This window comes from Poecile atricapillus, chromosome 24 (genome assembly GCF_030490865.1).
Source record: "Poecile atricapillus isolate bPoeAtr1 chromosome 24, bPoeAtr1.hap1, whole genome shotgun sequence".
Classification (NCBI taxonomy): Eukaryota; Metazoa; Chordata; class Aves; order Passeriformes; family Paridae; genus Poecile; species Poecile atricapillus.
The window spans coordinates 1554559-1580963 of record NC_081272.1 but is presented as its reverse complement, the minus strand read 5'-3'; the positions used below and the strand labels follow the sequence as shown (position 1 = coordinate 1580963).

Below are 26405 nucleotides of genomic sequence, written 5' to 3'. Positions count from 1 at the left end.
GGGGCAGGGATCAGGGATCACACCCAGTGGGTGAGAGCTGCAGGTGGGTGCACCAGGAGGGGTTTGCACCCTCGAGGCTGCCGGGCTGTGTGCGGCTGGGCAGGAAAATAGCGCGGTGCTGCTGCCCCGCCGGGACAGGCGGGCTGCGCGGCTCCGACCCCACGGTCACCGCACGCCCACAGGGGGACATCAGCTGTGGGCTGATGGAGCCGGGGAGCTGCGGGCGGGACGGGCCCCGAGGGGACGGGGGTCGGGATTGGGATCGGGGTGGGGATCGGGATCGGGATCGGGGTCGGGATCGGGATTGGGATCGGGGTCGGGATCGGGATCGGGGTCGGGATCGGGGTGGGGATCGGGATCGGGGTTGGGGTCGGGGTCGGGATCGGGGTTGGGGTCGGGATCGGGGTTGGGGTCGGGATCGGGGTTGGGGTCGGGATCTCCCCCAGCGTGGAAAGGGGGCGTGTCCTCCCGGGGGCGTGGCTGCGGTGGGCGGGGCCCGCTCGGGGTCTCCCCGCCGGCGCTGAGGGGGCGTGGCCGAGGCGCTGGGGGCGTGGCCCGTAGTAAAGGGGCGTGTCCCTCCGCGCGGCCGCGTTGCCCGGGGTGACGCGCGGATGCAGCCGGCACCCGTGACGTCACCCGCGGGGCGGGGCCGCGCCCCCCATTCATCCCCCCCGCGCGCGGAGCGTCCCGCCGGCGCCCATCCAATCAGCGGGCGCGGGGGGCGTGGCCGCCGGGCCCCTCCAGCCAATCAGGCGGCGGCCGCGGCCCGGGGCAACAATGGGGGGCGCCCGGGGCGCACGTGGGGCCGCGGCGGGGCCGGGCGGGGGTCGCGGCCCGGGCCGGGCGGGGGGAGCGCGGTGCCGGGGCGCGGTGCCGGGGCTCTCCGCTCCGCTCCGTCCCGCCCCGCCGCTGCCCCGCGAGGCGCGGGGGCACTCCCCTCCCCCGCCCTCCGCCCGCCCCTCCGGGCCCTCCCCCTGTGTCACGGCGGCGCCCGCATTCGGGAACGGGCACGGCGAAGGGAGGGAAGGAGGGAGCGAGCGAGCCGCGGCCGCCCCAGCATGTGGCCCGCCCGCGCCGTGGCGGCAGCGCGGCGGCGGCGGCGGCGGCGGGCAGGTGCGCGGCCGCTGAAGCGGAGCGGGGGGGCGTAGGGGCGGGAGCCGCCCGCCGCCGCCCTCGCCGGCGCTGTCAGGTGCGTGCCGCCCGCCAGCATGGCTCCGCCGAGCCGCCGGACCTAGCGCCGGGCAGCCCGCGGGAGACTGCGCCCGCCGCGCCGAGGGCTCCCACTATCTCCGTCCCGCTTCTCCCCGCTTAGGTGCCCCGCCGCCCGGCCCCGGAGCCCGCCGGTCCCCGGCCGAGGATGCCGCCCGCCGCCGCTCGCTCCGGTTCATCTGTTGCTGCCTGACCGCGCCGCCAGCCCGATGGATGCGGCCGCCCCCGCGCCCTGCCCGCCCGCAGCCGCCCCGCTGGCTACCGAGCCGGGAACCGCTCCGGAGCTCCGCGGCTGGTAAAAACCAAACCAAAACCAAATCCGAACCAAAAAACACCCCCCCGCTTCGGCCCGGACTGGAGAGGCGGCCGAGGACCATGCAGCGTGTCCCCCGGCTCGGCGCTCCCGGCGCGGCGCCGGGCACAGCCGCCTCCTAGAGCCGCCGGACCCGGGGCTCCCCCGGACTCGGGGCTCCCCCCGCCAGGACCCGCGCATCGAGCGGCTCCTCCTTCCCTTCTCCCTTCCAGCTGGGCAGGGAGCCCGCCTTCGCACTCCTCTCCCTCTCGAGATTTTGGGGTTTTTGTTGCGTGTTTGGGTTTATTTTTTTTTTATTTTTTTTTTTTGGGTGGAAACCGCCCGTAACTCCGGGGGGGGCTGTGGGGTGGCAGCGGGGAGGCGACCATGGAAGAAAAGCTCCAGGCGCATCAGGTGGAGATCGACCCGGATTTCGAGCCGCAGAGCCGTCCCCGCTCCTGCACTTGGCCTCTCCCCCACCCCGACTTGGCGGAGGAGGAAGATGGGGGCGCGGGGGGAACCCCGGCGCTGGCGGCCGGCGGGGACGGAGCCGAGAACGCGGCGGCCCCGGTGGAGCGCAGAGTCGCCGCCGCTCCCCCGCCGCCCCCCGGCGCGGATGTGGGGCAGCTCCGCAAGGCCAAGACCTCCCGGCGCAACGCCTGGGGCAACCTCTCCTACGCCGACCTCATCACCAAAGCCATCGAGAGCTCGCCGGAGAAGCGCCTCACCCTCTCCCAGATCTACGACTGGATGGTGCGATACGTCCCCTACTTTAAGGATAAAGGAGACAGCAACAGCTCCGCCGGCTGGAAGGTACCTGACCCCCTGACCCCAACCCCAGCGCAACTTTGCCCTCTCTCCCGGAGCTGTGCCGGAGCTTGGAGGTTTCTCCCGGGGCAGCCGGAGCTCGGTCCTGGTGGGGAGGTCTGGGGGATCCCCGCCGTCCTCACAGCTGGGGAGATAAGGGCTCGGTCAAGTTTTGGGGAGAGCCGGTGCCTCGTGGTGCTGTGTTTTGGAACCGGGGTGAGCTTGTCCCGGTGCCACCCTCCGGGCTGAGGCTCGGAGCGGTGCCGCCGTCCCCCGGCAGGTCGGGGCGAGGGATGGCGACAGGCGGCTCTCCCCGGTGAGCCAGCCCTGGGCTACAGTGAGTGCCAGCCCCAAGTACGGGGCTACAGCGAGCGATAATCCCGGTACCACCGCTCTCCTGTGGGGACCGCGGCCGGGGCAGGTCCCCGTGTGCCGGTGGCAGGACAGCCGGGCGGAGGGCTGTTCCCACACTGCTGTCTCCAGAGCGGCTTTTACCCGGTGCATTCCCGCTGGCTGAGCCCCCGCCTTCTCCGGGGCCGCGTCCCCCTCCCGGGGGCCGGGCAGGCAGCGCACGCTCCCCGCGGCTCCAGGCTGGCATTCCCCGGCTCTCTGCTCGCCTGGCACCCTGGGCTCCTTAGGATTCCCTGGCGCAGGCGGTGTTCCCCTCTCTGGCGCTGCGAGCTGGGGATCCACGGCACCGGCCACCCCAGCCCCGCTGAGGGCACGGAGGGTGCTGGGGCCGGCTCAGCCCGGCCCCTCTGGCTGGGCTCTGCGCTGAAAAGGGGGAAGAGATCGGCTGTGTCCAGATGGTGTCAGTAAAAAGGAGCCAGTTTCTCTTAAGTCCTCCCCTAAGCCCTGTCACCTCCAGCGTGATTAGTGTGTTACCAGGCTCCGGGGGCTCCCACACCAGCCTAATGGCCCTGGCACGCGTGTCCTGGCTCCTTTGGGGCCGGCCAGATCCAGCTCACCTCGGGGGGTCCTTCCTGGGTGCAAACGGGGTTTTTTTGGGGCAGGAAGGCTGGGCAACAGGGCACCTGTATCCAGGCTGTGGGAGCTGCTGTTGTGCAAGAGGAGGGCACCCATTCCTGATGCGGGCTGAGGGCAGCTGGTGTCCCCGCGGTGAGGGGAGGGTGTCAGGGATGTGGAGGTGGCAGGAGGTGGTGCCTGTGTGGAGCTGCTCAAACCTCTGCCCGGGGTGAGACCTGCACAGCCCTGGGCAGGTGAAGGGTCTCACACCATGGGGACAGCAGGGGATATGCACTGATGGGGTCTGGAGATTTGTCAGTGACTGGGATGAGGAGTGAAGGGATTCCCAGGCAGTCACACGTGTCATTGGGGCCTTCATGTTGTGTGGTGTGCAAGGAGGGAGGACAGGCTCAGAGTCCAGCTGCTGTTGAGCCCCAGGGTCATTTTCAGGGGCTGCTTGCTCAGGTGGACTCCCCTGTGTGCAGCCCTTCATGGGATGCTGTCCCCTTTCCTGGCCAATCTCTGGCTTGGAGCTCCTCTGCTGTGGCTCTGCTGCCTGGGCTGCACTGCTGGGGCTGATTCCCTCGCCCTGGTTTCACTGGGGTTTGAACCCTGCAGCTGGGCTGAGGACTGCCCTGTGAAGTGCCCTGCACTCCGGGCTGGGCAGAGCAGGGTGCCCTGGAGCCTCTCTTGGTGCTGCAAGTGCCCAGCTGGGGCTGGAGCTGCGGGGGCTGGCAACAGCCCAGGGTGACAAACAGAGACCCCCTTTGCGTGGTGCTTTCATCAGACACCAGCATGTCAGGGGTTAAACACCTTCCCCACAGCCCATGGTCCCTCCTGGCTGTCCCCTGTCCCAAACCCCCCGGGTGTCCCCTCCCTGGGTGCTGAGGGAGCCCCCAGGGCTCTGGGAATTTGCTGTTCCCTGCCTGGGAGAAGCAGGCAGGGCTACAGCTTTTCAGTGCCCAGCGCGGCAGAGTCGCAGCGAGGTCCTGGTTGCTTTTTTGGTTGGTTCCTTCACAGTCTCTTTGTGCTGGCCAGAGCAGGATGGTGGGGTCTGAGGGCCCAGCGTCCCCACGGACACTGGCTGTGCTGCTGTAGGCTCTGTAGGATCATGGAATGCTTTGGGTTGGAAAGGACCTTAAAGGCCATCTCATCCCACCCCCTGCCACTGGAGCAGGTTGCCCAGAGCTGTGTTCAACTTGGCTTTGAACACTTCAAATCCCACTCTTGACTTCTCCAAACCCTCTCTGCCTTGCTCCAGCACTGGAGGGTCCTTCACAGCCGGACTCCTTCCTGCATCCAGCTGGCACAGGGGGTGCTGAACGTGCACCTGGCTGTGGTGTCTGGTGTGTCTGTCAGGAATGTGTGCCCCAGGCTGGTGGTTGTCTCCTGAAAGGGAAAGCTGTTGGCAGGGGTTGCATTTTGGGGTCAGGCCTCTCCTTCCCCACCAGGCTGCGCACTGCATTGCATGGTGTCATAAAATCCTAGAATCTTGGAAAGGTTTGGGTTGGAAGGGACCCCAAAAGCTCATCTCATTCCACCCCCTGCCACAGCCAGGGACACCTTCCACTGTCCCAGGTTGCTCCAAGCCCCATCCAACCTGCTCTCAATCCCTTCCAGGGATGGAGCAGCCTCATCATTCACGGTGAGGTAAACTGAGGGACAGAACCCAAACACCTGAGCCGTGCCCAGCCTTGGGCCCAGGACCAGGACCTGTCTGGGTCTGATGGAGAACACAGTGGGGATCTCTGGCTGCTGATCCTCGGGAAGTGCATCCCCCCACGGGCTGAGCTGTCGGGATTGTGCACCAGGAGCTGCTGCTGCTGCTGCTTCCCGATGCAGGGCAGCGGGCTCCCGCTGACTGACAGTTCTGCTTAATTAGGGAGTTGTTATTTTATCAATTCCAAAGCGCTTGAAGTTTTCTGCTCCAGCTCACGCTTTCCTCTTGTTAATGGGAAACCAACACCCTCCGTCAGAAAGGCAGCGGCACTGATGCATTTTAAAGGGTTCTGCTTGCTCCGGTTTGACATCCAAAATATAACAATCAAGCCATCAGCTGGTGGATGCCTGTTTGATGCGGCTCTGACAGCGCTGAAAACCTTAATTTCCCAGCCCTCCCTCCACCTCCTCCTCCTTTCTATTGCCGGGTCGGTAGCGTGGCGGCTGTGCCTGGCATGGGGGCCGGGGCTGCCGTGCAGAGACACCCCCTGCCAGGTGCCACCGTCCTCCTGCAGGGCAGGAAGGAAATGAATTAGGGAGAAAAAGGTGTGGAAACGGTGTGGGAGTGGGAGCGTGGTCAGAGCTCTCATTGCTGCTCCAGGGTTTGGGGTTCCAGGCTGCTCTGTGGAGCCCTGAGCTGTGGCTAAGGGGGAGAGGACCCTTCCAGGGAGCAGCTCCTGGCTCTGTAGCTCTCTCCCTGGTGCCACCTCTCGCTCTTCCCCTCTTGGATGGGGCCAGTGCCTCTGGAGCCGTGCCCAGTGTGGCTGGAGAGGCTCCAGGCAGCGCCTGGGACCGATGGGAATGACTCTCCCCACTGAGGGCGTGGGTGCTGCCCCTGGGGTGGCGCAGCAGTGAAGGGACACTCAGGGGAGGATGGTGTGACCCGGCCCTGGGGTGACAGGGGTGCACATCAGGCTGGCTCCCGTTTGGAGCAGTGTGGGGAGCAGCGGGCTCGGGGGCTCCAGGGGCCGGCTGAGTGCGGGCTGGCCGCTCAGGGCTCCCCTTGGGGCGGCTCGGCTCGGCTCAGCTCGGTCACGGATCCCATCCTCGCCTTATATGGAGATTTTTCCAGCAGCTGGGAGAGCCCGATGCTCCCGGAGAGAGAGCTGGGAGCTGGGCTGGGAGCTCCAGGGGTCAGGAGAGCCCGGTCAGCCCGAGGAGCTTGCAGGGCTGGGGGGAGCTGGGCTCCTTCACCCTCTTCAGCTCCTGGATGAGCCACCCTGGCTCTCCTGTCCCCACAGCACCCCCGGGATCCCTTGTGAGATGGGGACCCCCCCAGCATAGGCAGGGTCCCTCTGGATGCTGGGCTGGGGTCTCTGACCCTTCATCATCCCGGGGCTGGAGCGGGGGTCTCCCCACCTGTTCACATCCCCCTGATGTGCTGCAGTGCTGCCATCGGTGTGGCTGTGAGGAATCCCCTTTCCTCCTTCCCACCTCATTTTGCTCTCTCCTTTTGGAGGTTTTCATCTTCAAATTTTTTTTTTTTTTTTTTTTTTTTCCTTCCCTTCTCTCCCTTCCTCTGGAATCGCTTCTCATGCAGCGCTAACTGCTGAAGTAACACAAACCTGCTAAATGGTCCGGCTTTATGATAGCATAAAAATGATACTACAGAAGCGAGTGGGGCTTTATTAAACCCCAGGGAAAGGCTCCAAATGAACAGCTTGCTCTGCTCTTAGCTTCCTCCCCCACTTCCCCCTTTATTTTTAATAACCACTGGAATATAAACTACAGTTAAGATCCTGTGGACTAGAAGAGTGCTTGCAGCCTGGCATTCTCACTATCCTTCCCCTTGTGCATCCCTCTCTCTGTGTCCTGGTGCTGGGATGGGAGGAGGACCAGCGTCCTGGGCTAGGAAATTGATTTTGTAATTTAAAAACCTTGGAAGTATTTTTTAAGGAGGCTGTGGGTCGGGCCAGGAGTGAGCTGGGGCTCCTTGGGACCCTCACTGGGATGCTGCTGGCAGTGGGAGGCCCTTGGAGCTTAAGGAGTGGTGTTGGACACCTGTCACCTCTGGGTCCTGGCACGGAATTTACAGAAAAGGGACGAATGTCCCCTCCCCGTGCATCAGCAGGGTCTGGGCATGGTTGGACCCCCATCCCCAGGCTGCCTCCTCCATCTCTGGGGTTCATCCCAGGCCTCACAGCCACCGTGTCCTTGGGTCTCCCATGGGGTTGCTCTGCAGCTGGGTCTGCCCTCGCCCTGACACCCCCCTGTCCCCTGCACCCACCATGGTGGGCTCCCTGCTCCCAGCTCACGTTACTTTTAATTATCCTGACGCTTCCCGCCGGCTCCCAGCGAAGGTGCCTGCTCAGTGCCGGGGTGAAAGGCACTTTGGGTTACGGAAGGACACGCGGAGGCTCGCCTGTCTGCCGCTGAGGCTCATTTTGGACAGCATCTGTTCATTATTATGTGGTGCCTTGGCCGGGTGCCAGCCAGGGGAACTGAAAGCCCCGGCACAAAGCTCGCTTTCACCCGCTGCGGGGAGGAGGAGGAGGAGGAAGAGGAGGAGGAGGAGGAGGAGGCACTGGGCGGGGAGCCCGGGGACCCCCAAGGCAGGCTGGTTCCTTCCCTCCCAGCAGGGATGCTCCATCATCCCAGGGCATCCTGAGCTGCTGCCTGCTGTGAGATGTCATAGAATCACAATCAGACTGGTTTGTGCTTGAAGATCATCTTGTTCCAACCCCTTGCCATGGGCAGGGACACCAGGAGGTGTCCACCCCTGGGACTGCTGCTGTCCCAGGATGGGGTGATATTGGGGTCTGTGTGTCCACTCTGTCAGCAAGGGACTCATTCTTTCCCTCCCCAGGACCCCCGGGCATCCCTGCAGGCCCAGCAGGGCCTTGGAGCGGGGAGGCTCTCAGGCTTTTCCACTGGGGTTGGTGGCACTTTGTACGCACTGAGCAGCAGCGACTCAGCCCAGCTCCTGCTCCCTGGGGCCTGTAGGGCTGAGGAGAGTTCCAGACAGCCCAGGATGCTGGCAGTGGGATGGCTCCACCCGGATCCCCTGGTGCTGACAGACTGTGGGGCTGGGCAGATCCCAGGGGGTGCAGGCAGCGATGCTGCCGGGCACCTGCAGTCTCTATGGGCACATGTTCCCTCGCGTGTTCCCTCGTGTGTTCCCTCGTGTGTTCCCTCGTGTGTTCCTGTGCCTGGGCGTGCCGGGCTCCCCACACGCGCTCAGCCCATGCCTTGCGGGAGGATGTGCATCGGGAAGGACCCTCAAACACCTCGGGCTGCCTCCTACTGACCACTGCACTTCCCTCCTGGGAGCCTGGGCTGGTGACAGTGTCCCCCTGTCCTCGGGGACCTTGGGGGGACACAAGGTGGCTGTGCTTTGGGGCACAGTTTGGTTTTTTTTTGGTTTCGAAGGCTGTAGCTGGGTGGGTGGGGGTAGCCCAAGCTGGGGCACTGAGCGGCCGCCTTTGATTTCCTTGGGACGGGGAAAAAACAAGCCCCACCAATTCAAAACCGCACAAAACACCCCCCCTGCCCCCCAAAAAATGAAAGAGGCAATGGCACGGAGGAGAAGAAAGGCAAGGGTTGTTCGCAGGCGCCTGGCGCGGTGCCAGCGCGGGGACGCTCCGGAGCAGACATGCCAAGCTGTAATTGCAGACAGGCTCATTTCGAGAGACGAGACGGTTATTTTTAACTCGCGTTAAGGTAATGCACTGATCTCCTGCCTGTGGGTTCAAAAGTTCACCCCCCCTCTTCTCCCCAAAAACCCCCTTTGCTCGCTTGCCCCACGGGGGTACCTCTGGTCAGGCTGTGAGTGAGCCCTGGGAAGCGCAGCCTGGCGCTGCCCACACCCTCGCCCTCCTCCCGGGGAGCCTGGCTCATCTCCTGCGGGACTGGGAGGAGGCTGCAGCCAGGCCAGCCCTGGGGTGTGTGGAGACGGGCATTTGTGGGGCTGTGCCAGCTCCGTGCCCAGCCCTGGCGCTGCTGAGGCCCCCAAGGAATGCGCAGGGGATGGGTGCCAGGTCCTGCTGGGAGCCCGATGGGAAAGCCTTGCGCTGCTCTCACTGCCCACTCTCCTGGTCCCCAAGCACTTTGCAGTCCTGGCCACACGCACTGGTGGCTGTGCTGCCCCAGGGATGGCTGGCATCTCCTCCAGCAGCCAGACTTGCAGGGCTGACAGGGCAATGTGGGGGTGCTAGGACGTGGGTTCCCCCTTCCTCAGCCTCACCGGGTGTCCCACAGGAGGGCTGAGCCTGCAGGTCACCTGTCAGGCTGGAGCAGCCCATGAGCCCGATGCTCTCAGTGCCATTTATTGGGCTACACTGAGGTGTGGCCACCTCAGCCCTGTTTTTTTGTTTTTTCCTTAAAATACATTTCACAGTGCCAGGAGGGCATTTGGGACAGGGTGTCACTGGGACCCATGGGGAGCCTGGAGATGAGCCTGGCACCTGCTCCCCAACCCTCTGCCCAAACCATCTGACGGGAAAGTGCAGCAGAAACGCCCCAAAATGTGTCAGGTTTGGACCTGTAACAGCCGTGATTAACCCTTTCTCCCCTCCCCAGGCTCTCCCAGGAGCTCAGCAGCTGGGAGCTGGCAGGAATGAGGCCCTGGGGTGCTCCCGAGCAGGAGCAGCGTGTCCAGCCCCTGTCCCCAAACGCCCTCTCGCCCGGGTTGGTGGCGTCAGCAGTTTGCCAGACGGTTGGGAACTCCCTGCATGGCTGAGATGGCTTTTGTCCTCGGCTGTCGCATGGCTGGGGCCGCCAGCTGCAGGTGCCGCGCTGCTTCCCGCTGCTGGCTCGGCTTTGGGGGAATCCAGGGGGAGCTGAGGCTTTCTGAATGCGTTTTGTGGCATTTCTCTGCTCATCACCACTCGCTGCTGGCCCCGGAGCTGGGGTGAGCTGTGTTATCCATAATGAGTTTGGGGGGATGGCACGGCAGGAGCTGCCATCGGGTCATTCCCGGACCCTGGCACAGCCGGGAGCATCTCCCAGCACAAGGCCACGCGATTTTTGTGCAGTGCCAGGAGATGGGAAGGGCTGCCCAGCATCTCCCAGCACAGGTGTGGGGACACCACTGGCTCCATCCTGGCATCTGTGAGTGCTGGGGGAGTGGGCACCACACCATGGCACACCATGAGGTTTGGAGCGTCCCCAGAGCCTGCCTGGGCTGTTGGATGTGTTTGATAGTGCAGGGTTGGGAACATCCAGTGTGAGCTGCCAGGGAGACCGAGACTGTGACCTTGCCTAGGACCCTGCTTAGGACCACCCTGTGGTGGTTGCAGGGCACTGGGAGCCATCCCATCCCATATCCCATATCCCATATCCCATATCCCATATCCCATATCCCATATCCCATATCCCATATCCCATATCCCATATCCCATATCCCATATCCCATATCCCATATCCCATACCCCATACCCCATATCCCATACCCCATATCCCATACCCCATATCCCATACCCCATATCCCATACCCCATATCCCATACCCCATATCCCATACCCCATATCCCATATCCCATATCCCATATCCCATACCCCATACCCCATACCCCATACCCCATATCCCATACCCCATATCCCATACCCCATATCCCATACCCCATATCCCATATCCCATATCCCATCCCATCCCACGGCACAGCCAGCTGGAGTTCTGGTGGCTGCTGGCAGTGAGTTCCAGCAGGATGAAAATGGGCAAGTGCCCATCTCTGCCCAGCCACACCACCAGGGGGGCAGCCAGGACACATCATCTCCTCCCTGCCCCGGGTGCAGTGGGTGTGCAGGATGCAGGGAAGGGATTCACAACCTCATGGAGCAACAGACTTATAAATTTTGGCTTTTTTTTCGAGACTGTCAAACCTATGCCTGTCCCAGGGATGTAAGACAGCATTTTATTGCTGCCTGCTTGATGGTTGTTCCCTTCTCCTCTGTGGCTGTGATTTATCTCTGCACTTTGCGCTGATTGGATTAGAAGTTTAAATGCTAAGGGTGCATAACAATATATTTTTCTTATTAATATTAAAAAATCATTATTGGATTTTTTATAGTTCTGTTTTGAATTGAATCCCCTTGCTTGATTTATTCTCTCTCCCAGAGTAGAATTTAATGCTAATAGGAACAATCATTGCTTTGTTTTGAATCTTTGACTGTTTGGAAAACTTTCCGTGCAAAGGGAAATTACAGCATTATTAAGAGTCCATTAAAAGAGGGTTTGCCCATTCCTGGATATTACCTGTAAGCTGGAGGGAAAACAAAAAAGCCAAGACAAGGAGTCTCTTTTTCAGGGCTTCTGCTCACACCCTTGCTGAGGTGTAACGCAGTGATGGCGCTGGTTGTTAAAATCGGCTCTGTTCTGTCGCAGGGATTAATTTCTGGTCCTGTTGGCTTGGTGCTGGGTGTGTGGCAGTGGAATCACAGGTGGAAGGCAGGAGCTGACTGTGGGGCTGGGGGGTACCTCCACTTCCCGCTGGATTTCATGTTTTTAAGGAAAATAGGAGAAGCAGGACGGCAGCTCCCGGCTGACGTGTCCTGTGGGTACCAGAGGGATGGAGGATGCTGAGTTCCTCCCTGTGCTGCCCTTTGCCTGGGGATGCTAAACCCTCTGCCCATGTGTGGGGATCACCCAGGGCCAACCCAAGCCCTGGGACCCTCCGTGTCCTCGTGGTTGTGCCCGTCCGACAGCTGCCTGCAGAGCCCCATGGGCACCCCTGGGGAGCAGGGCCAGGCAGGTGGGATGGGGCAGGGGCTGGGGACATGGTGCCAGGCAGGTGGGATTGGGCTGGGGACATGGTGCCAGGCAGGTGGGATTGGGCTGGGGACACGGTGCCAGGCAGGTGGGATGGAGCTGGGGACACGGTGCCAGGCAGGTGGGATTGGGCTGGGGACACGGTGCCAGGCAGGTGGGATTGGGCAGGGGCTGGGGACACGGTGCCAGGCAGGTGGGATTGGGCTGGGGACATGGTGCCAGGCAGGTGGGATGGGACAGGGGCTGGGGACACGGTGCCAGGCAGGTGGGATTGGGCAGGGGCTGGGGACACGGTGCCAGGCAGGTGGGATGGAGCTGGGGACATGGTGCCAGGCAGGTGGGATTGGGCTGGGGACACGGTGCCAGGCAGGTGGGATGGGGCAGGGGCGGGCGCAGCAGCAGCGGGGAGCTGTGCCAGGCCTGGCACGCAGCAGCAGAGCTGGCAGGGCACCACAGCCTGCCTGGGCACGGCAGGGCAGGCCTGGGCACCCATGGCCCTGCAGCACCGGGGGAGCAGGAGGGTGGGGTGTGGGGTGTGGGGGGCATAGCTGGGAGCGGCAGGAATGTCAGCCCCGGGCAGGCAGGGGCCGCATTGTTGGCGTGAATTTCCCTGCAGGGCTGTGCCGTGCCAAGCCACCAGCCTGCAGCCCAAAAACTGCACCTGGAACCCCTCACTCTGCTCCCCAAAGTTTGCACACACTGTCCTGCACCTGCTCCCCATGTCCTTTGCACCCCACACTCTGCTGCCCAAGCCTGCTCCCTTAATCCCGTGCCCTGCACTTCATGCCTTGCTCCCCACACTCTGCACCCCTCATTGTGCTCCCCAAAGCCTGTGCCCACTGTCCTGCACCTGCTCCCCATGCCCTTTGCACCCCACACTCTGCTCCTCAAAGCCTGCACTCTTGCACCCCAGAGCTGCACTCTCCTCCCTTCAGCATGCACTGTGCTCCTCGATCTCTGCTCCCTGCTCCCCAAAACCTGTGCACTCTACCCTGCATCCTGCCCCCCAAACCCTGCAGCCTGCACCCCACCCGCCTGGACTCCCTCCCACACGCACTTCCAGCCTTCCTGCACACCCCATACCCTGAACCCACACACAGAGGAAACCTCTGTGCCAATGCCCACATGCCCTGACGTGCTTGGCTCTGCCTCCCAGCCCCTCCGTGCTCGGTGGGTTATGGGGTGTCCCCCCTGGCCCCATGGCACACCAGCAGCAGTAGTTGGGATGGATCCCAGATGGCTCTGGGGGTGCAGTGCTGTTCCTTGCTGCAATGGAGTGAGGATTCCCGGATTCCCAGATTCCCAGCAACATGTTCTCAGGTGTCCTCCCACGTGCCAGGACTTCCTGGCTGAGATTTCCCGCTGCCCATTCCAGGGCCAGGTGATTCTGGGATCCTGGCAGGGTCCGCTCACCCCCTGAGCAGATTTTTTGGCTGTTTTCTTGTTTTCCCTCTGTTCTGGAGCCTCAGTGCACCAGCCAAGGAACAGCAGGCTCCTGCCTGGCCCCCGTGCCAGTGGTGAGACTGTCACTGACTGGGGGGCTTTGAGGTGGGGACCCAGTGTGGGGGGACATGGGGTTACCAGCAGGATGCAGGGTGGGGTCTGGGCAGGTACCTCTGTGCCTGTTGCTGAGGGCAGGGGCACCTCTCTCTGCCCATGTGGCTCTCAGGGTGACCCCAGAGCTGGGGATTGGGCAGAGAGGTTGGGAGATGTGGGGTGCAGGGCTGTGGGAAGGCTGGGGGGCAGGGCTGGGAGATTTGGGGTATGGATTGTGCAGCGTGAGGGGCAGGGCTGGGAAGTGGCTGCTTGCAGGGGGGCCAGTCTGGCTCCCCAAAGCTCCCAGTTAAACCAGCAAGGTCCCAGCAAGATACCAAACTTCAGGGGTCTGGGGCAGGACACTCCCAGCCAAGATGCTGAGGTGGCTCCTCAGTCGGGGACAGATGCCTGGGGTCCCCTCCTGCCTCACTGAGGCACCCCAATGGTGACACCGGGGAGACAGGGCCAGCAGTGGTCCCTGGCACCCCCCTCACCACAGCCCGAATCCTGCTCCTGCGTGTGGAGAGTGAGCAGAACCTCGAACAATTAACCTGTACCCTGAATAATTCATGGAGCAGACTCCAGCAGTGCCTCTCCCTGCCCTGCTGCCCCCAGCTGCCCCCCAGCACCGCCTGGGTGTGGGTGGGGGCATGGGCTGCCCAGGGCAGTGGGGTGGGACAGAGGGGGAGTTGTCACCTGAAATCTGCTGCCAGGGGTCAGGGGTGGAGCAGGCAGGGGATGGAGGCGCAGGTACCCCCAGGACCTGCTGCTCACCCACCCCTGTGCCTCAGTGTCCCCCTTGTCACTGTGCCAGGGATGGGGAACTGAGCTGGTTTCGCTGCCTGGCTCAGGACACCACATTTTTGAGGGGGGGGGGGGGGGTCTCTGCACAAGTGCAGCTCTTCCTGCAGGGCTGGATTTGCTCCAGGGCGGGTCAAGCCCCCCCATCCAGCCGGGATCTGGTGCGGGGCCGGGAGCAGCGAGGGGTTAAACGCACCAAAGCCGGTGTGAAACTTTTGGCTGGGGAGCTGCAGGCAGAAAGTGCATTTGTAGCCGCAAGTGGCTGCCTTGAAGACGATCCAGATTTGTCTGGGAGCCGTCTGCTGCTAAAACCCTTTGATCCACTTACTTCTCCCCGGGGAGCTCCCTGCAGCTCTGGTGCTAATGCCCCCATGGCGACAGGGGCTGAGCTGCCAGACGGATGCAGGGGAGACCCCCTCCCGCTGCCAGGGAAGAGAGCAGCCGCAAAGAAACGAGGGGGGACAAAAATAGAGGGGCTTTGGGATACAGGAGTGATGCCACCAGGCTTAATCCGTGAGGTGCAGAGAGTGGGAGAGGGTTTGGCTCTTCCTGGGCTGTGGGGAGGGATGGAGGATAGAGGGTTGGGGGCATGGAGAGTGAAGGGATTCAGGGATGGAGGGGGTTTGGCTGTTCTCAGGCTGTAGGGAGGGGTGGAGGGAGCATTGCCAGGTGATTCCCAAGGTGCCAGGGTTTGGGGGGATGATGGTGGTGTTGTGGGGAGGGTTTGCATCATTGATATCTCCCCAGGACTGCTGATCTTGGGGGTGCCAGCCCCAAGACTGACTGCCCCAGTGCTCAGCGGGCAGATCCTGCTGGGTCAGCTCAGGTGGTAAAGTGGCTGAAAGGGGAAGGCAGGAGAAGGGAAGGCAGGAGGCAAATCCAGTGGCTTAAATGGGATACTGACAGTTCGGGTCACAGGGACTCTTTTGCTTTTACCATAGGAAATATTTAAAGATTGGGAAGCTGAAATCATCTCCTGTACTGGACCTCAAATCACAGAATCCCAGACTGGTTTGGGTTGGAAGGAACCTTAAAGCTCCTTCCATCCCATCCCTTGCCATGGGCACCTTCCACTATCCCAGGCTGCTGCAAGCCCTGTCTTTGGACACTGCCAGGGATCCAGGGGCAGCCACAGCTTCTCTGGGCACCCTGTGCCAGGGCCTCCCCACCCTCACAGGGAGGAATTTCTTCCCATTATCCCATCTATCCCTGCCCTCTGGCAGTTAAGTGGAAAATTCCCATTTTCCAACGGGTGTTGGGATGGAAGGTTGTGCTCAGCTCTCCCGCGTGGGCAGCTCCATCTCCCTCCCTCCCCTGATCCCCACTGCGGATGGGTGTCACCCTGTGGCTGTGGGTCCCTGTGGGTCCTGGCAGGGCACTGTGGGGACATCCCCCCTGCACCCACATAACACCCATGGGTGAGTTATAGATGGACCATCAGCACAGGCTGTGTCTGTGCCCACAGCAGGCTGGGGCTGTGGGCAGGGTCAGGGGGACTGGGACACTGTGGGCAGAACAAGGGGGACAGTGACCCTGTGGGCACTGTGAGGGGGACAGTGACTCTGTGGGCAGAATGAGGGGGTCTGGCACTCTGGGCAGAATGAGGGGGACAGTGACCCTGTGGGGAATATGAGGGGGGACAGTGACCCTGTGGGCAGGATTGAGTGGGACAGTGACCCTGTGGGCAGGATTGAGTGGGACAGTGACACTGTGGGCAGAAGGAGGGGGACTGGGACACTGTGGGCAGAACAAGGGGGACAGTGACACTGTGGGCAGAATGAGGGGGACAGTGACACTGTGGGCAGAACAAGGGGGACAGTGACACTGTGGGCAGAACAAGGGGGACAGGGACCCTGTGGGCAGGAGGAGGGGGACAGTGACCCTGTGGGCAGGGTGAGGGGACAGTGACCCTGTGGGCACTGTGAGGGGGACAGTGACCCTGTGGGCAGATTGAGGGGGACAGTGACACTGTGGGCAGAATGAGGGGGACAGTGACCCTGTGGGCAGATTGAGGGGGACAGTGACACTGTGGGCAGATTGAGGGGGGACAGTGACCCTGTGGGCAGAATGAGGGGGACAGTGACCCTGTGGGCAGGATGAGGGGGACAGTGACACTGTGGGCAGGATGAGGGGGACAGTGACCCTGTGAGCAGATTGAGTGGGACAGTGACACTGTGGGCAGATTGAGGGGGACAGTGGCCCTGTGGGCAGATTGAGGGGGACAGGGACCCTGTGGGCAGGATTGAGGGGGACAGGGACCCTGTGGGCAGAATGAGGGGGACAGTTACACTGTGGGCAGGACAAGGGGGACAGTGACCCTGTGGGCAGAAGGAGGGGGACAGGGATCTCCTCCCTGCTGGGGGTTGGCAGTGGCAGCTGGTTTAGGAAGGCGCTGCCAGCAGCCATGGCCACGCTCGTGGGGAGGGGAAAATCCCCTGGAGGCTCAGGAGAGGCCAGGGGACGGTCACGGCCGGGGACAGCCAGGGCTGGGGACGGTCACGGCGGGGTCCAGAGGAGGGCTGCAGGGGTGGGATGGAGGTGTGAAGGGAGGCGAGCGAGGAGCGAACAAAAGCCGCATTGAGTGACACAGCCCGGCCGCCAGCGGAGCAGGAGCCCGGCCAGGAAAAACAGGGCCTGGAGCGGGGAGCAGCACATCGTGTCCCTGGCCGCGGCCAGCGGCCTCGGTACATTCTGTAGCGGAGGAAGCTGGCGCAGGACGGGCTGGCTCGGGGACAGCCCCGGGGGGCTCCCAGCGGCGCTGCCCCGGCCCCGGGCCCGGCTCGGGCCGGCCGCGGTTCCGGGCCCAGCGGGCCGGGCCGGGCCGGGCCGGGGCCGGGAGAGGCGCTGGGCGGGGGCCGGGCCGCAGACAGAGAGCGGGCACCGTGCCCAGGAATTCGAGGATGGTTTGCAGGCGGCGCTGCCCGGGCAGCAGCGGCTAATTCAGGCTAATTCAATTACAGCTCCGTGTCACGAAGCCGGGGCCCGGCGGCTGGGGGCCCCGCGGGCAGGGGTGGCTCTGAGGGGCCGCCTGGTTCCCCCCGACACCGGAGCCATGGGGGTGTCCTGTCGGCCCCGGCTCTGCGGGGAGACCCTGGGCAGGGCCTTGTGCCCAGACTGGCACCACAGGCAGGTGCTCACAGCACCACGCTAGCCCCCTGAACACCCCCACGATGTTCAGACCCCTGAGGATGGGTTTCCAGAGTCGTGAGAAGCTGCTCTCCTGCAGGGATGTGGGACTTCCCATTGCTTCCTCCCTGCGCCTTGTCATCCTCTGTCCCCAGCCCTGCTGCAACCCACACCTCCCAGAACAACCTAAAATCAGCATCCAGGGGGGCTGCGGATGGGTTCAAGCCCCTGGGTCCAGGTCCAGGGCGCTGTCACTGCAGTCCAGAGCTGGTTTGTTCTGGTGCTCTGAGACTGGTTCCTTCTGCCTGTTTTTTGGCATTTTGTGACCCCCTCCTGCCCAGACACCTTTTTTTGGTAGTTTTATTTCCAAGTGTGCGATTCCTCTGACTGACACACAAACCCCCACTGGCAGTGTGGCCCTGGGGAAGGTCCTGGGGCCATGTGCTGCTGCCACGGAGGTGGCTGATCCCACAGCCCAAGGCATCGCTGCCAGTTTGGAGGGGACAGGTTACTGGGGGCTCTTGCTCCAGGGAGACCCATCTGCAATAAAAATCAATCCTGAAGGTGCTGCAGGGCCTGGCTGGAGCATCTCCACGTCCTCCTCGCTGCAGGAGGGCAGCTGGTCCCATTGCTCTGGAACTGAGTGGCCCTGTGGGGCTGTGGCAGTGTGGGGTGGATCCGGATCCTCCCTCCAGCGGCACCAGGACTGGCTGCCTCGGCAGCTCTGGCTGATGTAATTTTTGCCATTACAGGTAAAACTGCTCTGCCTTGGGCGGCAAACTCCCCTAAGGCAGGCAGGAGGGGGTTGTTGTGTTCCTGTTGCTTTGCAGCAGCCTACAGGGATCCCGCTGCCTCCCCAGGGTGGCTGCCTGCTTCCCCTCCTCCTCCTCCTCCTCCTCCTTCTCCTCGGGCTGCCTGTGCTGGCTGAGTCCTTCCCAGAGCTGTGCTTGGGGGGCAGAGGCTGCATCACGAATTTCCCGTGCCTCAGCAGCCCCCTGGCTTGTTTTCACCCCTGTTCCTGCTGGGTTTGTGCCTGGTCTGGCAGCGTTCCTGTGGGAAGCATCCCTGTGTCCTGCCTCAGCCGGTGCAGGTGCAGCCCAGGGACCACTGCAGTGCCTTTCCTGCCACCCTGTGTGATCAAACAGCTCTGAGAGAGGGGGGACACCCTGCCCAGGGTAATGGTGCTAGAGTTTGGGATGCTGGGAAGCATCTTGAGCCCTCGAGGGGGAAAAGCAGAGGCTGTGATTGAGCTGAAGGTGGCACGGGGATGCAAAGCTCCCCCTCCATGGGGTGGGCTCGCTGCCAGCCCCTGCCCATGGCCTGATGGCGGGAGCTGCAGGCAGGGGAACGTGTCCCTGGGTGTTGTTTTGTGGAGACCCAGGAGCGATGGGGCAGGGAGGAGAGCGCTCAGCCAGAGCTGGGGTGCAGTGGCTTCTCTGTCCCTGCTCCAGCAGCCCAGCAGAGCAGCCCCAGGTGGGGTGGCAATGTCCCCAAGGGGAAAGTCTCCTCCTCATGGCCTCACCAGTGCCCCAGGGGGGTGGCAGTGGGAGAGCCAGCCTCAGTGCCCCCAGGGCATGTGCCACAGGGCACGAAGCCCTGCTGGATGTCAGGCAGGTGAAGCTGGGCTGCATTGCCAGGCCCCCGCCCCAGCACCCACCTTACCTGCAGGATGTCGCCCGCTGTTTCCCTGGCAACGGCGATGGCATCCCGCACACCTCGGGCAGAGCTTCCCTGCATCCCCTGCGATGTCATCCCTGTTTCCCGGGTAACCCAGCATCCGGGAGCTCTGGCAGGCAGGTACTGGGGGTCCCCAGCTGCCTTCTGCTGTGCCCAGCCACTCAACACCTGACAGCACTGCCGGAAGGGCCGTGCTGCTGCGGGGGCCCACGGTGGCCTTGGGTGGTGGGGACAGGCTGACAAGTCCCAGAGCTGCTCTTTCTAAGGCAGGCATGGAAGGATGAGGTGCCAGCCTGGCAGATTTGGGGGAGCAGGCAGCCCTGCCTGTCATGACAGAGCTCAGCCCTCTCGCTGCAGGTGCCTCGTGGGTCTGCTGAGTGTAGGGAGCCATGGGCAGCTCAGGGTGGGAGGAAAAGCAAAGCTTGGGGACCCTGTGCCTGCACACAGGGCTGGGGGCTGTGTTTGTGCTTGTGGGCAGTCAGCATTCCCAAGGGAAGAGTAGCCAAGGGATGCTGGCAAGTGCCCAGGACAGCAGGTCATTCCTGGTCACCTCGGGGTAACTGGTCTTGGCGGGAGGGCACTGGTGAGGTGGGTTAAACCCAGTACAGGCTGGAGTTGGGGTGTTTACCTGCCGCTGGTGATGCCCTTCATGCCATGAGCCTGTGCTGGGGTGAGTGCACTGGGCAGCAAGTGTCCCCTGTGCTCTGTGAACAGCTTTGCCCGTCCCATTCCCAGGGGCACATCTCAGCAGAACCAGACACCCCCTAAGCCCTGCAGCATCAGGGTTCAGATCCCAGGGCAGGGGGAGTTGGGAGCCCCCCAGGATGGGCAGTTCCAAGTGCTTTCTCCAGCAGTGGGTGCAGAGCCAGGAAATTCCCTTGCCGAGGCAGCAGTGCTTGGCCCTGCCCAGGGAATGTGTTTGGATGAAATCGGAGCCTGCAGCACGGTGCTGGCCAGGATTTCCCCGTGGATCCTGTGCTGTGCCCCGTGGGCTGAGCTGGGAGCTCCTTTGGGGTGTTTTTTGGGGAGCCCCAGCCCTGCTGGCAGCACTGAGGGGATGCAGCCAGCCCATCCTGCCGAGCCCCCGGGACGGGGGGATGTCCCAGGGGTCCCCTTCTCCCACCCATCAGTGGGGCTGTGCCCACAGGGGACAACCCCACGAGCACAGATGAGCTCGCTGGTGACAGCAGGGGTCTGTGGGGTGACACGAGGAGTCCAGGTGACAGCAGGGGCTTGTGGGGTGACACCAAAGATCCGTGAGGTGACACCAGGGCTCAGCCACAGCAGTCATGGGCAGAGCTGTGCTCAGTGGGTGCTGGCAGTGCCTGAGGGGCATCGAGGTGTGTGAATCTCGAGACTTTATCCCTGGCACAAGGCCCCACACATTCTGGAGCACAGGGGGGCCTCAAGCCCATCCTTGGGCAGCTGCTGAGCGTGGGGGAAGCCTCCCCTCCTCCTCCTCCCCTCCTGCTGCTGCTGGCTCCCTGTGCTGTGAGGAAGCACAGGCTGCTGGGACCCCAGCCCGGAGCTGCGGGGGTGGCAGGGGGAGTGGCTGCCATTAGCAGGTGCAGAGCAAACGAAACAAAAAGGGGGCAGCTGAGTCAGCAGGGGTGGCAGGGGACACGGAGGGGGGCTGGGGATGGCGGGGGACATGGGAGGGGGACACCCGTGTGCAGGGTGCTGCACCTTGTGCCATGAGGGTGTGAGTGGAGCAGTGTGTGACACCCCACTGCTGGCTGGGGACATCCTGGGCAGGGCTGTGACCCACCCGTGCTGCTGCAGGGCTGGGGGCTGTTCTTTCAGCCCCCTGGGATGGTTTTTACATCTGCCACACCTTTGCCTTTGGCTCCTGCCCAAAGCGGGGGCTGAGAACACCCCTGAGCTGTGGCTGCCACAGCAATGGGGGCTCTTTGGGGCACGGGATGGACTCCCCGTCCCTCTTCATCCCCTGGACCCTACACAGGAGCCACCCCAGCTGTGAGCCTCACCCCACCTGCCAAGCCAGTGAGCCCTAAGAAAATCCCCCTTGGGGACACCCCAGGGTGCTGTCACCCCTCCGTGGGTGGGGAGGGGGGGTGTCAGCAGTGGTCATGGCAAGGCACTGCAGCACTCTCTGCCAGCACCCCCTCCCTGTCTCAGTTTCCCGTGTCTGCAGCAGGCCTGGGCTGGGGGTTGGGACTCAGCATCCCTCCTTCCCACGGGGCTGGAGCTTCAGAACCATCCCCGGGGCCTTGTGGTGACCTTGCTCCACTTGCGTGACTTTGGCTGGTGTGACTCGAGCTGGTGGCGTGAGGGGTCTCTGGACCCCCCCGGTGTGTCACTGCCTCTCCCAGCAGGGTCTGTGTGAGGCTGGGGATGCACAGAGCAGCCCCGGGCACAGACTGAGATCAGACACAAAAGGCTCAGCCCTGCTGGGAGCTCCCATCCCCACACATCTCACCCCAGGGTCTGTGCGGGTGTGAGGCAGCTGAGCCCCCCTGGCTGTGAGGTTCTGGCAGGCAGAGGGACCTGGGGACAGCTCTGGGGCTGCTCTGGGGTGTCTGATGTCCCTCAGATCCCGTGGCACAGGGTGCTGCACTCAGGGCTTCTCAGCTGTGACAGCATCTCTGCTGACAGCCCCTTGTGGCACATGGCTCGGGACCATGGGGCTGGCCCAGGCCAGGAGGGGCATTGCCATGAAGCTCCTTCCATCCCGCTGTGTTTCACCATGCAGGGACATGGTGACACCGGTGACAGCTCCAGCTGGGGACTGTTTGCCCCTCTGCCAAGGGGGTGACCCTGGGGGTCTCCACGCCCTGCAGCAGCCGGATCCTGCCTGTGCCAGGGGGGCTGTGCTGGGAATGTGGGGGTCCCGCCCTCCTCCTCCTGCGCACAAGGGCAAAAAATTAATGTGGAAGAGGAAAAAAAGGGAGTTACGTGGGGTTTGCACAGAATCATGGGTTGGGTTTGAAGGGACTCAAAGCCCACCCAGTCCCACCCCCTGCCATGGCAGGGACACTTCCACTATCCCAGGCTGCTCCAAGCCCTGTCCAACCTGGCTTTGGGCACTTCCAGGGATGATTTGGAGGATTTTGGAGGGTTTCAGTGTGTGCTGGCATGGGGGGCTCTGACTCTAGGGCTGGCTGGGGACAGCTGGCCCTGGTCAGGGGCTGGGGGATGTGCAGTCCCACAGGGCTGAGTGAGGAGGGGGCTGGAGACCCCAGTGTGTTATACTGGGGTGGGCTGTCAGCACTGAACAGCAGCTTTGGGACAGCAGGGACAGCCCAGAGCCTGCCAGGGGTGCCATGGGCTTGACCAGATGGACTCGACCCCACCACTGGCTGGAAACTGCTCCTTATTTTCAGGGATGTTTTTTAAATAGTGCTTCTTGCCACGTTTCTGCACAGCAGGTCCCCGTGGTGAGGATTTTCTCCCTTAGAGGCATCACTGAACCCTCGCCTGCTTCACCCTCTGGGCCTGAAACCTGCAAACTGGCACAAATGTTTGTTTGCCTGAGCAACTGGGATTTTATTTTATTTTATTTTATTTTATTTTATTTTATTTTATTTTATTTTATTTTATTTTATTATTTTACTCTGTTCTATTCTATTTTATTCTATTCTATTTTATTCTATTTTTATTTTTTTGTATAAAACTGTTCCATGAAGAATCTCTCAGCCAAGGGCATTTGGTGGCAGGGATGTCCCTGCTGTCCTGGCCACCCCTCTTGTCCTCTTACCCCTCAGGGCTGAGAGCCCTGAGTTCTCCCAAGTCTTTGCCATCTGTGCTTGCTGGTGGTGGGATAAAATCTCCTGCAGGAAGAAATTCCTTCCTGGGAGGGTGGGGAGGCCCTGGAACAAGTGTTCCAGAGAAGCTGTGGCTGCCCCTGGATCCCTGGAATTGTCCAAGGTCAGGGCTTGGAGCAGCCTGGGACAGTGGAAGGTGTCCCTGCCATGGCAGGGGGTGGGAAGTGATGTGCTTTAAGGTCCTGCCCAACCCCAAACCATTCTGGGATCCTCTGACTCTATGGGAGAAGCAAAAAGCACAGAAGAGCTGCCTCCCATGGGTGTCTGAGCATCTCTGTGGGTCACAGGATGGTGCAGGCTGAGTCCTGCTGCTTCCCTTTCCACGGGCAGGGAGGAGGAGGTGGGTGGTTTCCCTCATGGGAACAGCCAGCTCCTCTGCCTGCTGGGCTTGGAACCCCCCACGGGGGCTCAGCATCCTGCTTGGGGCACCTCCTGCATCCCTGGTGGCTGCTGGCTGTCCCTGGGGTCTCTCCCAGCAGGGTTTGATGTGCCTTGCCTCGGTTTGGGAGCAGCTCTGGGTTCTCAGTGTGGGTACAGACAGGACAGGACTGGCAGCCCCAGTGCCAGCAGCAGGGGGACAGCCAGCAGGGACATCAAGTGGCACCCGAGGAAAAGGGAGTGCGGCTGCTTTAATGGTTTGGCTGCGGTGAGAACTTGGTGTGGAGGAAATTGAACCCAGGGGAAAAAAATCCTGTAATTTCATGCAAAAATTACATGGCAGCTCCGGGTGATTTACTGCAGCTATTTTGGTGGCCAACTCTGGGGTGTCATTAGAGCGTTGCAGGGTAAGCAGCTGCTGGTGGAGAGGGTTTTCCCAAGGCTTCTGACCTGGCCTCACCTGTTGGAGGGGGGTCTGGGCAAGCAGGGAGTGCTGAGGGTGGGTTTTGTCCCCAAAGGCGAGGGGCTGGTGTCCCTGGCACCCTGCAGAGCATCCCTGGGGAGCTGGGCTGCTGGGGCTGGAGCTCCCGCTGCAAAGGGAGGGGCAGAGTCCAACCCTGTGCTCCCCCTTGCTCAGCACCCCCTGCCCCACAGCCCACCCCCAGCATCCCTGTGGGGCTGGCTGAGAGCTGGGGCTGGCACAGGTCCCCAGGGCACTGCTGTGCCCGGTGGCACTACAATGTCCCCTGGCCAGCTGCCCAGGGCAGTGGCTCAGCTGCTTCCAGCTCCGAGGGTGAGCGGGTGCCCATGCCAGGGCCACAGAGCTGAGATGGGAAACACAGCAGCTCAGCTGCTCCCTAACCCCTTCCCTCTGGCAGCATTCCAGGGATACAGGACACGAGGGGGGCAGGGCTCCTGGCTGTCCCTGCAGGCAGTGACCCCATAGCCAGGGAGGGTGTGGGGCCAGCCCATCACCCTGGCACTGGGGCCACATCCCTGGGGGGTACCTGGTGCCAGAGGGAGCTGCAGCTGGGTCCTGTGTGCCCACAGCTCCTGCCCCCTTGCAGGGAGCGGGGAAAGGAAAGGCTGGGCTCTCCCAAAACATCCCCCAGTCCCACAGGGGGGTCCCCAGCTCCCCAGAGGTGGGCACACAGGATCGTGTGTCTGCTCGTTAGGCACAGCCCTGCTCTGATCTAATGAGCCCTTAGGGAGCGCCTGGGGCACGAGTGGTGCTGAGGGATTTGCAGAGGTGTGGTTCTGCATGCAGAGGTGCACAGGATGCCTTCCTCATCACCCCGGGCTCCTCCTCTGCCCCTTCAGGTCACCCCTTCAAGGGTGGGCAGCACAGACCCTGGGGTGGTGGGGCAGACACTGTGGGGTGCTGGGACCAGCTCTTCTGGCCCCCTCCTGCCCTTGGGAACTGCTGTGGCGGGGGAGAGGGTGTCACACAGAGCCCCAGCACAGCCAGGAACAGGTTTGTTCCTGGGGTTCCTGTCCAGGAATAGGGTTGTTCCCAGGGTTTGAGGCTGTTCTGGCCCCATCAGGAGAAGCCCAAGGCAAGGGATGTCTTTGTGCAGGCTATGGTAGCTGGATTGACCATGCAGGTGTTCCCCCAGCACTGAAATCACTCAATGCCAGTCCTAATTCTGTCTCCATCCATCCATCCATCCATCCATCCATCCATCCATCCATCCATCCATCCATCCATCCATCCATCCATCCTCTTTCCCCCAGGCTGTTTGGACAACGCTCAGGCACAGGTTGGGATTGTTGGGGTGTCTGTGCAAGGCCAGGAGATGGATTTGATGATCTTGGTGGGTCCCTCCCAGCTTGGGAGATTCTGTGGTTCTCTGACCGATCCCCTGAGCCACTTCACTGGGACTTGGTGGCCGAGCTGGCTTTTCCCCTGGTTTTGGAGGGGACATGGAGTGATGGCAGCTGGCTAAAATAAAGCGGCTGCCATGGCAACAGCAACAGTCCCAGGGCTTGGGAGAGGGATTCTGGCCCCTGTGTGCCACCTCTGCCACACCCGCGGGCACTCTGCTTCCAGCCTGGGCATGAGGAGTGTCCCCATGTGTCCTCCTGGCTGCGGGGGTGCAGGGGGTCTCACCCCCGAGTGCTGACCCAAGCACCGCCGTGGGGTGTTCCCCTGGGGCCGGGGGGTGTGGGGGTGCCCTGGAGCGAGGGCTGGGCACGGGGGGCTGCTGGGGGCCATGGGGAGCCGTGGGTGGTTTGATGGGTGTCAGTCAGCTCGCTGGTGAGTTTGGGAACTGCTTGTGGTCAGCAGGGGAAGGGAGGCACTGGGGCAGCCCTGGAGCATCTGCCAAGCGCACAGTGGGGGTGAGGGGCAGCTCCGTGCCAGGGGGTGCATTGGGGGCTGCACCGGGGCTTCAGTGAGGTCGGACCCTCTCAGAACCACCAAGATGTGTGGTGGAGATGGGCCAGGAGCAGCAGGGGGTCAGAAAGGGAGTGGACATCCCCCCAGGGACCCATCCAGTTCCACAGCACCTGTGCTGGTTCTGAAACCAGCCTGGAGCCCAGGCAGCCACAGCCGGGCTCTGTCTGGATCTGGGGGTCGGGATGGGGCTGGCGAGTCCTGGCAGAGGGTCAGGGTGGTGCTTTCCTACCTGGACCTTCTCTTCCAGGAGAGGCAGGTCTGGGCCACGCCATCCCCCAGCCCCGGGATGGACAGGGGGACGATGTTGTGGGATCCCAGAGTCTGGAGCTTGTCTGGAGCCACACGGCATCGTGGAGCCGTGTGCCCCAGGGGCAAGGCTGGACCCAGAGAGGGGCCGGGGGGATGTTCGGGGGCATGCTCAGGGAGGATTCAGGCTGCAGCTTCAGCCCCAGCCGTCCCTCGGCTCTGCTCACACCTCGGGGGTGATTAGCGGGCCCTAATGAGCTGTCGGCGGCGCTGGGAGCGCGGGGGGGAGGCGGGGATGCTCCTGCCGTGCCGCCCTGGGGCTCCTCGCGTGTCAGCCACCTGCGCCGGGGCCGGCCGGGCGCGGCCCCTCTCGCCTCTAATGGGCATTTGGTTCAATTAGCAGCACGTCAGCCCCGCTCTGCTCAGCCGGAGCGCTGACCCGAATGCGCTGCCTCCGCTCGCCGCCGCCGGCGAGACCCCCGCGGCGAGGGGCGAGTGCCTCCCCCTGCCCCTGCCGTGCCCTTTCCGCAGGCACCGGGCGGGCCCTGCCCGGCTCCAGCCCCCGGCAAGGACGGCCCGGGGAGGGGGGACAGCCCCGGCTCCCGAGGGGAATGTGGCAGACGGGACCTGGGCACCAGCTGCGGGTGGGGGGCTGAGACAGAGCCTGAGGCTGGGGAGGGTTATGGGGCATTGCGGGGGGCTGCAGGGTTATGGGGAATTGAGGGTTCTGGGGGGCTTGTGGGGAATTGTGGAGATCTGC

General features: G+C 62.8%; 1 protein-coding gene across 7 annotated transcripts in view; it reads left to right on the top strand.

Moving 5' to 3' along the window:
• The first annotated feature begins 1026 nt into the window (after window positions 1-1026).
• The window catches only part of FOXO6 (forkhead box O6), a 37345-nt gene continuing 11966 nt past the window's right edge, over window positions 1027-26405 (top strand). For 6 of the 7 annotated variants that reach the window (XR_009279492.1, XR_009279493.1, XR_009279489.1 and 3 more), the window contains exons 1-2: window positions 1027-1189; window positions 1313-2314. Coding sequence is in view for 1 of the 7 variants with exons in the window: in XM_058856462.1 (XP_058712445.1) it covers window positions 1889-2314 (426 nt within the window). In the remaining 6 variants the exon portion in view is untranslated. Of the gene's footprint in view, window positions 2315-26405 lie in introns of all 7 variants that reach the window. The other variant, XM_058856462.1, reaches the window with a different exon arrangement.